The sequence below is a fragment of the Jatropha curcas genome, chromosome 4 (genome assembly GCF_041381405.1).
Source record: "Jatropha curcas cultivar XTBG-Jc1 chromosome 4, XTBG_Jcur_1.0, whole genome shotgun sequence".
In the NCBI taxonomy this organism is placed as follows: Eukaryota; Viridiplantae; Streptophyta; class Magnoliopsida; order Malpighiales; family Euphorbiaceae; genus Jatropha; species Jatropha curcas.
Window position 1 is genome coordinate 1,811,931 of NC_143154.1, and position 13,261 is coordinate 1,825,191.

General features: G+C 32.9%; 3 protein-coding genes across 3 annotated transcripts; all 3 read left to right on the top strand.

Moving 5' to 3' along the window:
- Positions 1 to 1,155: 1,155 nt before the first annotated feature.
- On the top strand, positions 1,156 to 1,886 carry LOC149496641 (uncharacterized). The gene has a single exon (XM_089719894.1). The coding sequence runs from the start codon at positions 1,156 to 1,158 to the stop codon at positions 1,855 to 1,857; it is 702 nt and encodes a 233-aa protein (XP_089576020.1). The 3' UTR covers positions 1,858 to 1,886.
- A 1,980-nt stretch (positions 1,887 to 3,866) lies between these two features.
- On the top strand, positions 3,867 to 4,920 carry LOC105629427 (NAC domain-containing protein 37). Its single transcript, XM_012211020.3, has 2 exons — positions 3,867 to 4,342; positions 4,475 to 4,920. The coding sequence occupies exons 1-2, from the start codon at positions 3,905 to 3,907 to the stop codon at positions 4,607 to 4,609; spliced, it is 573 nt and encodes a 190-aa protein (XP_012066410.1). The 5' UTR covers positions 3,867 to 3,904; the 3' UTR covers positions 4,610 to 4,920.
- Positions 4,921 to 6,015: 1,095 nt separating this feature from the next.
- On the top strand, positions 6,016 to 11,034 carry LOC105629165 (protein EARLY-RESPONSIVE TO DEHYDRATION 7, chloroplastic). Its single transcript, XM_012210703.4, has 4 exons — positions 6,016 to 7,115; positions 7,405 to 7,571; positions 9,058 to 9,142; positions 10,703 to 11,034. Exons 1-4 carry the CDS (start codon positions 6,157 to 6,159, stop codon positions 10,890 to 10,892), a joined length of 1,401 nt encoding a protein of 466 aa, XP_012066093.1. The 5' UTR covers positions 6,016 to 6,156; the 3' UTR covers positions 10,893 to 11,034.
- Positions 11,035 to 13,261: the final 2,227 nt, after the last annotated feature.

Genomic DNA, 13,261 nt, shown 5'->3' on the forward strand with positions numbered 1-13,261 from the left:
ATGATTAAATATAAATTTATTAAATTGTAAAATTACTCGATTGATTAAATGTTTTTGAAATATTTATTATATATATGTGTGAGTGCGCCCAATGTAATGCCAATCATTTTTTAAATTAAAAATATAAATTGCTTATCGAGTGCACAAGTATTGATTTTTTTTTATCCATTATTCCATTTTCAAAGTCACATTTGGTAATGTCAATGTATAGATTATGGAAAGGTTCTGTATCACAGCTGAAATCAAAGGATTCAAAGTGTCTATACTAAAACTATAATTTCTCTTTTCATTTGGGGTTAATTATAGATTTTTAACAACTAAACTTTTGAAAAATTTCTATTTTAATGTTTAAATAGAAAATATTTACAATCAGATATTTAAACTTAAAAAAATTTCAATCGGATGTCTCTATTCGCGTGGCAAGCTAAAAATACAAATAAGATAGGATGTTATACCAAGATATTTTGCCGACATGGAAAAAGAATATTGAGTTGTACCAGTTATTAGTTATTGTTAGTGGACAACTCAACAATCTCTCCGTTACTTTCTTTTTCTTAGCGAGTTCCTGTAACTCTGTTTCTTCTTCTTCCATGGATATTCAGAAACTCTATATTGAGAAAGGGATCTTGCTCCTCTACTGCTTGAACTGTATCCTAATCCTAAAGTTCTCTCTCTTCCTCTATAATTTTCAATTTTCTTTCGAGTATTTTCAGCTATTTTTACCAAACGAATCTGATACTTTCTTCTTCCTCAGTGAAAAAAACTTCTCTAATAATCTTTTTGCCTCGAACCATTAGTGATCTAGGTGACCTCGATGACGAAAGTAGACGTGTCTCATTTACCTATAATCGTGGAGAAGTATTTAATATTAGTTTAGGGAGCTATAAGGATGTCCCTCAGGAGTAATAAGGCTGATGTGTCTAGGCTTGAGTAATGGAGTAATAAGGGTGAATTCTGTAAATATTATTTATTTGAATGGGTCTTGTGGTTGAGATTCTTAGGGTGATTTGTTCACTTACTAGTGATATTTTCCACTATTTCTTCCTTAAGTGGCGTGTATATTGTAAGTTTGATATAATAGAGATTATATTCTATTAAAACTCTTTCTTTTCTACTTTGTTATCTTGGTATCAGAGCAGTGACGATCTTCCTATCATGGCTTCTTCAACTCTGAATGTTGCCAACTTCGTCACATTGAAACTAAAACAAACAAATTATCCACTTTGGAGAGAACAAGTTTTGAGTTTAGCTGAAAGCCAGGAGTTATCTGATCATCTTGATAACAGCTTCCCTGAAGATCAGAAATTCAATTCACCACCCAACCCAATTCCCGAAAATTACCAACCACAATATTCCGATAATTTCAAAACATGGCAAAAGTCCGATCGAATACTCCGCGGTTGGATCTGTGGAACATTGAGTGAGGAATCGCTTGGCCTTGTAATCGGATTAGACACCGTTCATGCCGTCTGGAGGGCATTAAAAGATGCATATGCCCAAGACTCACAAGAGAGGGAATTTACCCTCCGACAGCAATTGACCTATTTTCGCAAAGAAGAGAATCGGTCGATCACCGAACATCTGCGATTGTTTAAAGAAATCTGTGACAATTTAGCAGCAATTGGGAAAACTGTTCCCGATGGTGAGAAAATATTCTGCCTTCTTACCAGTCTGGGTCCGCAGTACGAAACATTTACAACAACAATGCTCAAACCACCAAGACCGACGTTTAATGAACTGGTCTCACAACTGAAAAATCACGATCAGCGACGGATGTGGTTTTCCACACAATCCGAAATATGGCCCGATTTTACCTCCATCGAAAAGCTCTTCGGCCGACAAAGAACTCTCCTTTAATGGCGGAGGCATTAATGGCCTGATCTTGGTACAACCACGTCCATTTTTAACATGTTGAAGTAAGTTTTTTGCTTTGAATTGTTATGGATGATTGATTTGGAATAAGAGCGAGAGGGAAATACATGTTGGTGTTTGATGGGAAGCCGGAGACAACCGATTTCTCCACAAGCGTGACGGTGACACCTTTTTTGCTAAGAAGTAAATTGTGCATACCACGATCACGTTGCCATCGCACACCACCACACGCTTTTGGTGCTAGTCCATGGGCAGTGTTGGAGATGATGAACATCGTATCGAAGAAATCTTGAGAATTGTTGCAGAGCTGCGATTTCGTCGGGGAAGTGTAGAGAGAATGAAAACTGAAAGTGGTGGTGTTAAAATATACACGTCAACAAATAAAAAAAATTACCTTGGTGCAACATCCTGTTCTATTTATATTTTCGGTTAGCCGGAGATATCTAAATGAAAATTTTTTTTTAGGGTTTAAACATATGATTGTAAATATTTTCCGTTGAGATACTAAAATATAAAATTTTTGAAAGTAAAGAATTTATAATTAAACCTTTTATGTGCAGTTTTTCTATAAAAAGTTTATATTTTAGGCTTTTTTTTTTCAATTTAATTTATTATCATAGGTTTACATTAGATAGTTCATAAAAAATAATCTACTCAAATCTATCAATTCTACTCGTTTCAGTTTGAGTTAGTTTATATATATTTATTTATAATTAAACTAAATTCCACCTTTAAACATATTTAAAAAGTCAATATATATATATATATATATATATATATACATAAAGTAGGCATGATTTTTCTTAGAGAGTGCCAAGCAAGATTACTTGAGTTTGGTGATGCCATATAAGAGTTAATAAATTAGATTATGCCCTTGAGAATCTATATTCATTCAACATGATATTTAAAAATTGAATAATATTAATTGTTTTCTTGATAACTTATTAAATGGCTAGAAAAAAACTATTCAAAGACTTTAAAACCATATATGTATAATATTATTATCTCTATTCATTATTTTATTTTAATAACTTATTTAATAAAATTAGTCTCTAACTAAATGAATAAAACAAATTACTCAAAAGCTTGAAAAAGAATGTGTATGCATCACGGTTATCCTATTCATTCAAAATATTCATCCAAAAATTAATTTGTGATTAAATGAAAAATGAAAACTACTTAGTAAATATCAATTGCAAATAATATAAGGAATAAATAGTTAAATAAACAAATGACTTATTTTAAGAAATAACAATTATTTAACTAAAAAAAAATTGAAATAATATTATACATTTATTTTCTTTTCTTAACTTACTTAGTATAATTAATTTCTGACTAAATGGAAAAGAAGGAAGCTCAGCTCAATAAATACTAATTTTAAATAATTCTGACTAAATGGAAAAGAAGGAAGCTCAGCTCAATAAATACTAATTTTAAATAATATAAAAAATGTAATCATTCAATTAAAAAAATAATTTGAATATTATAGAAAAATTCATTTCAGTGATAAGTATTTTTTTATCTCCAAATCTGTAAACAAGTCAGTAAAAAAGTAAAGTAACGAGTAATATTTTTTGTGATTTCTAAACAAATAATTTCATATATTTTAATTAAAAAAAATTTAAAATTTAAAAGTATGTTACTAAAACGGTATATAGCATGGGTATACAACTAGTATTTATATAGTATTTACATATAGTTTGGTTCAATTAACATAGTTTACATTGGATTATTGACTTTAGAAATTATCTAATATTTGTTTCAAATTTATAATATAATCCGAAATATAAATATGAAATGTTAATTTTAATTTTAATTTTAAATTTATTAAACATAAAGAAAAAAAAGAAGGAGCGAAAGATAAGCCTCAAAAAGAGTAAAACAAAAATAACAATATTAACCTGAGATGACACCCAACAAGCCTATATATAAGTATAACTGCTCAATTCGGTGTAAAAATTTAGTATCTTGATAGCGCCTCAGAAAGACTAAAAGTGAGATGGCCTAAAGATTAAGAGAGTGAGAGAGAAAAATGGCGGCAAGGTCATTGATTTTGCCATCAGGGCTAGCGGAGGCGACAGAGCTTCCATGTGGGTTTCGCTTCGATCCCACAGATGAAGAACTCGTTTTCTATTATCTTAAAGCAAAGCTGGAGAAGACGCTGACCCTTGATGTGGTGAAGACGATTGATGGTCATCCAAACACACTTTATGATGATGATCCCTGGAATATCTTTCACAGCCAGTTAACTGGATTCTTCTACGTTTTCACCAAGTTGAAGGGGATGACCGATAAGAGAAGAGATAGAAGAACGCCCTCAGGAACTTGGAGAAACCAAAACAGAAAACCAATTCTTGATTCTGACGGTAATATTCTGTATGTGAAAAAACAATTTAGATTTGAAGAAACAGACAAGAAAAACCAAAACGGCCTTTGGTTAATGACCGAGTTCTCATCCAAAGATGAAGGGGTGAGTAAATCTTTTCATTTATAACTTTAATTTTAGGGTTTCTTTCTGTTTATAATTAATTGAGCCCTTATTTCTAAAATTTTGTAATTTTAGTTTGATGGAAATACTAATTTTAGTTCATTGATTTTGCAGCGTAAGGGAGAGTACGTTCTTTGTAGAATCTATAACAAGCATGCACTTGGAAAGAAGAGAAATTATTTTGCCGAGAAAGAAGAAGGAAACGGCGAATCAAAGAAGATGCGACGGGACAATCTTTACTGTGCCTAATGTGAGAATGAGAAATTTGGGTACCCTAATTCTATAGCTTAGAGAGACAGGACAATCTTGATTATGCCTACTGTGAGAATGAAAATTTTGGAAACCCTAACCATAGCTTAGAGAGAACTCCAGAATATGCAGATAATGGTGCTTTAAAGTTTTTACATGATTTGGAGACCCTAATCCTAGCTTAGAGAGACAAGACAATCTTGACATGCCTATTGTGAGAATGGAAATTTTGGAGACCATAACTATAGTGAATTTTGTTCTTGACTATATGCAGAATATGCAGATAATGGTGTTTTCTCCAATCTCCAGAGAAGCAACAGTTGTTCTTTGTGAATTTTGTACTATTTTGGTTTCAAATTTTTTTACCTATCATTTTTGGACTAAGTTGAATTGTTTGGAGTGAGCTTATTCACTCGCGATTAGACACTTGAAAATATTAAATTTTTCTAAATTTATAAAAATTAATAAAATAATTAAACAATCTATAAAAAAAAATTGTTTTTTTGATGATATTATTCTATCGCGGGCGTCCTTAAGTTTTGAAGGTGAGCTATTTTTAATTTCAAACTTAAGTGTAATTCTATTTCAAAAAAAAAAAAAAAAAAAAAAAAATCTGTAACCCAACTTGTTATATATAAATTTTATTTTCCCTATTCAACAATTCATTTGAGTGAATAGAAATTAAAAAAAGTGTTGAATAATATAAATTTAAGAGTTTCTAAAATGAGTTTTTTTTTATCTAATTGCATGATTACGAAAGAATAGAAGAAAAATGGTAAATATACTAATGGTCATTAATAAATTTATATATAAAGAATAAAAAACCAATTGAATAAGATGTAAATTAGATAATTTATGAAGTATATTGAAAATTATAATTATGCATCAACAAACTATGAAAGTAAGCTTAGTAATCAATTTAGACTAAATTTATAGTATTATCCATTTAAATATAATGGAGGGGTAAAATTGTCTAAGGAAACCAAAATCACTGTTCTATGAACAGTGATCTTGGTTTCCGTTGTAGTGTGTATATATATATATATAATGGTTCCTGATTTTATGTCTATCAGAATCTTAAACTTGAAGTGTGGTTCCACCATTTCTTTTCCTGCAAAAGTTTTATCTATTTCTCCTTCTTCCATGAACAATCAGTGGAAGAGGTTGACATATTTATTAATGGAGTTTGTTCATCAGAATATACGTATTGCATTTCAAAGAATAGGCGCCGGAATATTAAGAAAGGCCGGGTCCGAATTAATAACTTGGGTTAACAGGCGAAACGGAATACTAAAACCCGGAACATTGGCGCGGAAAGTTCCCGATAAAAAAATAAAACATAAATAACCATTTTGTCTCACACGCGCCGTGTTCCCACGTGGAACCTTCAACTTCAATTCACTTAGCGCGTTTGTTTCACGGACATCACCATCTTCAATAACCTTTCGACAGTCTAACCGCCATAACCGTTCCCTTTCATTTCCATCAAAACCAGAGCACTTTCCTTCTGTTATCTGTCTCTCTGTTTCTCTTCGATAAAAACAACAATGGCTTCTCAAAACCCTAATCCCAAAAAATCCCTATATCCAGAAGTGATCCAATCAAACCCTGAATCTCCTTCTTATGTCTTCTCAAACCCTAATTCTCAATCCTCCTCATCCAACCTCTACCCTACAATCGACATGAACGACCTCGTCGAAAATCTCTTTCCTGAACCTGTACAACACTATCCCTATAGCCCCTCTGCTCCGCCTGTGGCCGTTGAGGAAGTATTGATCAAAATTCCCGGTGCCATTCTGAATCTCATTGACAAAAACTACAGTGTCGAGCTTGCATGTGGCGATCTCTGCATTGTTCGCCTGCGTCAAGGAGATAATATCGTCGCCATTCTTGCTCGAGTAGCTGATGAGATTCAATGGCCCCTGGGCAAAGACGAGGCAGCAGTAAAATTAGACGATTCACATTACTTTTTCTCTCTACGTTTCCCAAAGGAGCATCACGAGTCTGATTCGAGCAGTGATGAGGAGGAAAAGAAAAGTAGAAATAAGAAAGTTAATGATTCGAGTAACCTATTGAATTATGGTTTGACGATTGCATCTAAAGGGCAAGAGGCTTTGTTGAAAGAGTTTGATGGGATTTTACAGGCTTACAGTTCTTTTACTGTGCAAAAAATTTCAGAGAAGACGAAAGCTAACGGCGACGCATTACTACGTGAGTTGGCTGTGACGGAGAATTCACCGGCGGATTTGCGGAATGAGGAGCAGAAAGAGATGATGGAGGGGAAGTGTGCTGCTTATTGGACTACATTAGCGCCCAATGTGGAGGAATATAGTAGCACTACAGCAAGGGTGATTGCTGCTGGTTCAGGGCACTTGGTTAAAGGGATATTGTTGTGTGGGGATGTGACTATGGATAGGTTGAAATGGGGGAATGAAGTCATGAAGAGAAGGATGAGTCCTCGATCCAAGTCAGAGATTAGTCCTGACACCATGAGGAGGATTAGAAGGTATAAAAGAAGTTGCAGTTTACTGTTGATTGCGTATATGCTCTGTTTTATTTATTTATTTATATATTGTTACTGCTCAATTGTGGCAGATTGGACTGGTGTGTGTTGTCTTTCTCTTTGTCTATATTTGTTTCCCATATCGCAGCAGTTGACTCATTTTCCTTGAGGCAATTTTAGTTATGGTGTTCTTTTCCTTCTACCATGGATGATTGTGAAGCATACTAGCACCAATATGTTTGCTCAATTTGAGACAAATGCATACTTATAGTTTAATTTTATTATCCTGCAGAGTTAAGAAGATGACGAAAATGACAGAGAAAGTCGCCAATGGCGTCCTATCTGGGGTTGTGAAAGTGTCTGGAATTTTCACTACCAAGCTTGCAAATTCAAAAGCAGGCAAGAAATTTTTTGGGCTTCTGCCAGGGGAGATTGTGCTTGCATCCCTGGATGGATTTGGTATGTCCCATTGTGAACCCTTCATCTGACTTTGCACATTGAGTAATAGATAGCACTGGATTTGCTTTCACTCTAATCTTTAGCCAAATTACATCCTCAAGTGATGTTTGAAGGATGTATAATTTTTGTGTTTCAACCATCCAGTATCCGAAACCCATGGCTCGAAGCGGAGCAAAGCTCTCCCTCATGAGTTTTTAAAGGGACTCCAAACCCAGGGTTTGAACTCAAGATCTCTAGTTAACAGAGAAGAGATCCTTGCCATCCTATCTCATCGTTGGAGGTCGAGGGATGTGTAATTGATGCAGTAATATATTAAAACCTTAATTTCATTGGTCCAAGAAGTTCGATAATAATGGAAATTTTTGATTAGTAATCCAGTGCTAAAGAACTTATGTAGCTGATATGTAACTATATTCTTGGCAACTTTCTTTTTTCCCCTATTAGAAGTCGAAGTCAAATGCTTAATGTTTGAGCCAACTATTGAGTTAAACCACATTAAACATAGCAGAAGTGGGAATCTCACTGGTGAAAGTTCATCAGATGAGATTTAGGACTGTAAATTGGGTTGGGGAAGTCCAAAAGCCTGGATTGGTCAACATTTATGGGCTAAACTTTTGTGAACTTGGATTGGGCTCAATTATGAGCTTGAATAAGCCTGGCCTGAAAAATTTTATTAAAACCTATTCTTAGTATGAGTTTTTTAAAGCATTATGTTATATCAAATTCTTGTAATATTAAATTGCAGTACGTGGTTATTATATCTTTTAATTTCTTTATTTCTTGAAAGTTATGTTTGCAATTAGTTTATAAATTTATTTGAAAGAGTCCAAATTTAACACTTTTATGGCAACACATATGTTAGAAGATAAGTCGATAAATTAGATTTAATAAATTTAATATATGTAAACAAATAGCTTAAAAAATAAGTCAAGTATATTGTCTAGAACTATTTGTGAGCTTAGCATTTAGGCTAAATGGCTCAAAAAATTTTTGCACTGAACTTGGGCTTGAGCCATCCAAAAAAATATTTAGCCCAGTGGTTACAGCCCTGGACGAGATCTGAACCAGGAGGAACGCTAATATTTAAATATGCCATAGCACTACAATGTTTTCTTGTTTTAGTTCTTTATAATTCTGGAGTTATTTCAATCCTTGAAATGTATATGCCTATTGAGTATGTGAAAACTCTTGGTTGTCAGATGGTGGTCATTATTAATTGGTATTTGATTCTATGTTTCCCTCTTCTGTTTCTTTCATGTGCATATTGTTTCAGCTCTTCTTTTCCCTTTCTCTTTTCATATATTGAATCTGCAATAAGTGTTTTTGTTTGGTCAATAACTTGATACAGCACTGGATTTCTTTTGATCAAACATCAATGTTTCTATTCGCATGCTTCATGGACTGGACTTATATTAGTTGTTCCTTTGTCTGTATTTTATCTTTCTATATTCTTCATTATAATCTTCTTTTATTTTCCTGTAAATAGGCAAAGTGTGTGATGCTGTGGAAGTAGCTGGAAAAAATGTAATGGCTACATCATCTACTGTGACAACTGAACTTGTCAACCACAGGTATAGTTAGCTTGATGCTGACACAGTTGGTAACCAACAAAGTTAAATAATTAATGTTTTGTACTAAATGCATCCTTCTGAGGCAGAAAAAATTGAAAGGGAAGACAAAGCAAAGAGAACAAAAGTAAGGGAAAGGGAGAAATACAAAAAATAAGATTGTCCGGAACAACATGTAGATATATTTGTAGGGGCAATCCGTTCTACCAATACCTTTGAAGGAACAAATACACGTCATCATATATATATGAGCCTTGGGGAGGTTGGAGCCAGTTCACACTAGCTTTTTACCTTTTAGGGGATGTTGTTGACAGCCACTTAACCTTGGCCTTTAAACCTGGCTTTCATAATTTAGCTGGTACTGATTGGTGGTTCACATCAGCATTCTTACAGCTGGACATGAAATAGGAAACTTTATAGTTTTCTTTAAATATCCAGTTGACACTTTACCTAGCTCGTGCATAGTGCAGATAGTTTCAAACTGATGTGCCAAATATTAATAAATACTGAAAGGTGGCTAGTTTTTGTCTCATGTGAATTAGTTTGCGTCAAAAGGCTTACAAATTGCACTTACTAGACCAATTTTTTAACTTGTTTGCGTGGTTGGTTGATTTCTCCAGGCCCCGCATCAAATTTGATATTAGATTTGGGACATAATAGGCATAATTGTGTTTGATACTTATTTTGAATTGTGGTAGATTAATCATGTTTAAATCTCCAAATGATCAAGTTGTAATGCAATTTCATATCTTTGAATATAATACATTTAGCTGTTATTGCTTAGGTCAGTCATTTCCTTCTCACTTTCCTTTTTGAGAAATTATTGAGAGTAAGATGGTTGATTAAGCTGTGAACTAAGAACATGCTAGCTTCGCCTAAAGCATTAACATTACAGTGTCTGAAGTTGCTATGTAATAAACATTGTTTTTAGATACAGGTTGAAACAGACTTGCCTTTCTTTTTCCTTGATTTTACTTAGGACAGGGTATTACGTTTTAATGTTTAATCTGATCGCCTCATATGTGGCTTCTAAGACTCTTAGTAGCTGCCAAATATTAACTATCTCAATCCTTGCTTGACACGATTTTTTGTCCCATGGATCCTCCTCTTCACAGGCCAGATATATTTCCATAGCTTTGCAGCATTAGACTATTGAGGACCATAAAATTTTCTGAATAATTTCACTTTTATCTTCGGTCTTCTATTTGTGAAACTCAAAATAGCTGGAAGGATTGTCGGGTCGACACATCTGTTATGACAACTGAACTAGTCCCCCATGGGTGGATTTCACTGGAATAAAATTAAGCTCTGAATGGGAAAAAGGGAGGTTATTCTTGCATGCATATATGCTTTAGAAAATGTTTGCAATTGAATGGGTATCTGATGTGTTTGTGGAGAGCTTCAATTTGGTTGGCACCGGCAGCAGACTTCTATTTACTGTGTTTTTTCCCCCCTAACATAGCTTCAATTTGAATGGTGTGCGATGTGTTTGTGGAGATAAAGGAACGCAACGTTCACAACCATTCAATTGTTGAATTACAAAATTGGATGCCTTTCTTGCAGATATGGTGAACAAGCAGCTGAGGCTACAAATGAGGGTCTTGGTGCTGCTGGGCATGCATTTGGCACGGCATGGGCTGCATTTAAGCTTCGGAAGGCACTTAACCCAAAAAGTGCATTAAAACCAAGCAGCCTGGCCAAGTCTGCTGTTAAAGCTGCTGCTGCTGAGATGAAGGCTAAGCATTCCAAGTAAGTAACTACAGATTGAAATCCTTCATTAAAAACATTCACAACTGCTGCTGTAATCTATAAACCCACATTCTCCCATTTTTACCATATGATTATTTCTGTAAATATATGGATATCATTTATTTATTTATTTATTTTTCACCAAATGCCATTTTCTGGGCCTTCATTTTCATTTGTGATCAAAGGACGAAATTCCTAAACTATTGTACGTAAAATGACCAACAACATGCACCCTTTAAAAGCAATATTTCTTCTTTTTCAAGTGATTACCCATAGAATTGGTTAAACATCATTTTCTTTGTAGGATTTTTCCTCCCAACTTTTTGAATAAATATATTATATGTGCATGCCCGGAAAACAAAGTAGGCACATGTTGTCTAGTACTGTTTGAAAAGACATCCTTCTATTTGTTTCGACCATTCATTTTCAGCATACATTCATCACTGTTAATTTTTAATTGTTATTTTTATCCGTTACATATTTTAAATTATAAAATAATTAAAAAATTTTAAAATTATCAAAATATTATACATTTACACATCTAATTAATATTTTTATATATAGAAACCAAAAATTCTAAAAATCATTACTGCTAATGTTGGGAATTGTGCCATATTACTAAAATTCGTAATTTTACGGATATAATAAATTTGGGAATGTGATAATATTTTTCATAGAAAAGTAGAAAGGTGAATTTGTACATTTGGCCTCAGAATATATTTATATAAAGGTGAGATTATCACTGCCTTTATTCTAATTCTTGTATCAACATCAACAAATATCCCTACCTGATATTGCATTCATAGTCTCCTTGTGGGAATTTTATTTTCTTGGCAACGAAGCTCAACCATTTATGTGACAGCCACTTACTGAATGGTGCAGTGAGGTCAACATCTAGTGCAGATCATATCCAAATTTACCAATGAAATACAAACAATTTCAACCCTATTGGGCAAGCAGCTGTTCTGTCCAGCAGCATTTTTTTTTTTTTCTGATTTCTTATTTATAATTTTCTATTTTCTATATTAAAATACTTTTATCTTAGAAAACAGCTTAGTAAAATAAAGAAAAACTACTTTTTGTGGGTTTCTTTTATTATGGCAATCTGTGTTTTCGTTCTAAAGTACCAAATAACAAAAATAAACATATTTTGACAATGAGTCTATTTTTAAAAGAGATTTACTAAAATACCCCCTGACAAAAAAAAAATCATAATTTAGAATTATATTGCAGTTTAAGAAATTGAGCTAATTGTTTAATGGTTAAATGTCTATCTCATATAATATAAATGGCTAGTTTATCAAACCAAAGCCAAAGGTGGCTAGTGGACCCTAATAGCTAAACCATATATATTAAAAATGGCACATACGTCTATGGTGTTTATCTTCCAAGTGTAGCCACCAACTTACAAGCTATGGATGTAATTTCTTCCTTCAAATTCTCACTTTAAATATGCACCACAACCTCTCTCAATGGCCACATAGTGACGAATCAAATGCTCTTGTTGTGTGTAATCCATCCCTATATATATTATATACAATTTATCAAAAAAAAAAAAAAAAAAAAAGATTTGTGCCTATTTATCTTATATATCCCCAATTTGATTCTTTGTCTGATCCTGATAAGGAGTTTGTTCTTTTCAATTTGCATTATTTATTATGAAAAAAAAGGAGTTAATTAACTAGTTGAGATTCTTTAATTCCTTTATGTTCAAGATAACCTAAGTAATGACTCATAAATTAGTACCAATATCATCTTACCTAAAATTTTTGCCTTTCTCTTAGACATAAAGTCCCTTTTTTGATTTAAGAAATGTTACTTTATTCCTATTTATTAAGTGCTTCACTATATATATATATATATATATATATATGATTGACTAATCTTGCTTCTCTAACTTTTTTGACACTTGTACAAGTCTAAGTCTTATAGGCACAAGGAATCCATGGAAAGCTTCCATTCAGGAAATGATACAAGTTCATTCTTTTAGTGTGATAAATAAAAATATTTTTTTATTCATTGGGGCCAATAGAGCAAGATAACATTGTCGGCTGCAAAATCGAGATAACCTTCCTATAGACTCATCTAATAGGTGAAATCAAAAGTGGAACACCAACTGGACCACATATGATTGGTTGATAAATAAAAATACTAATGACTAATTTAAACCTTTTAATCTAATTAAAAGCCAAACAAATTATGTTAAAATTAAATTATATAATTAAAATAAGGTCATACCATACATGTATGGATTAAACTGAAATTAAATAGTGTATAAAACCAAATTGATTAAATTTGATTCATTTTGATTTTGATAGATTTAGACTTACTTTTTGGGGTTTAATGAAATTAAACCAAATTGAAATTTTTGTT

Bases quoted from the DNA above. Each gene is read 5' to 3' on its own strand.
- LOC149496641 (XM_089719894.1), top strand. From the start codon at position 1,156: ATGGCTTCTTCAACTCTGAATGTTGCCAACTTCGTCACATTGAAACTA.
- LOC105629165 (XM_012210703.4), top strand. From the start codon at position 6,157: ATGGCTTCTCAAAACCCTAATCCCAAAAAATCCCTATATCCAGAAGTG. The intron at 7,116-7,404 runs GTATAAAAGAAG...ATTATCCTGCAG, and splicing joins ACCATGAGGAGGATTAGAAG to AGTTAAGAAGATGACGAAAA. The intron at 9,143-10,702 runs GTATAGTTAGCT...CCTTTCTTGCAG, and splicing joins ACTGAACTTGTCAACCACAG to ATATGGTGAACAAGCAGCTG.
- LOC105629427 (XM_012211020.3), top strand. From the start codon at position 3,905: ATGGCGGCAAGGTCATTGATTTTGCCATCAGGGCTAGCGGAGGCGACA. The intron at 4,343-4,474 runs GTGAGTAAATCT...TTGATTTTGCAG, and splicing joins TCTCATCCAAAGATGAAGGG to CGTAAGGGAGAGTACGTTCT.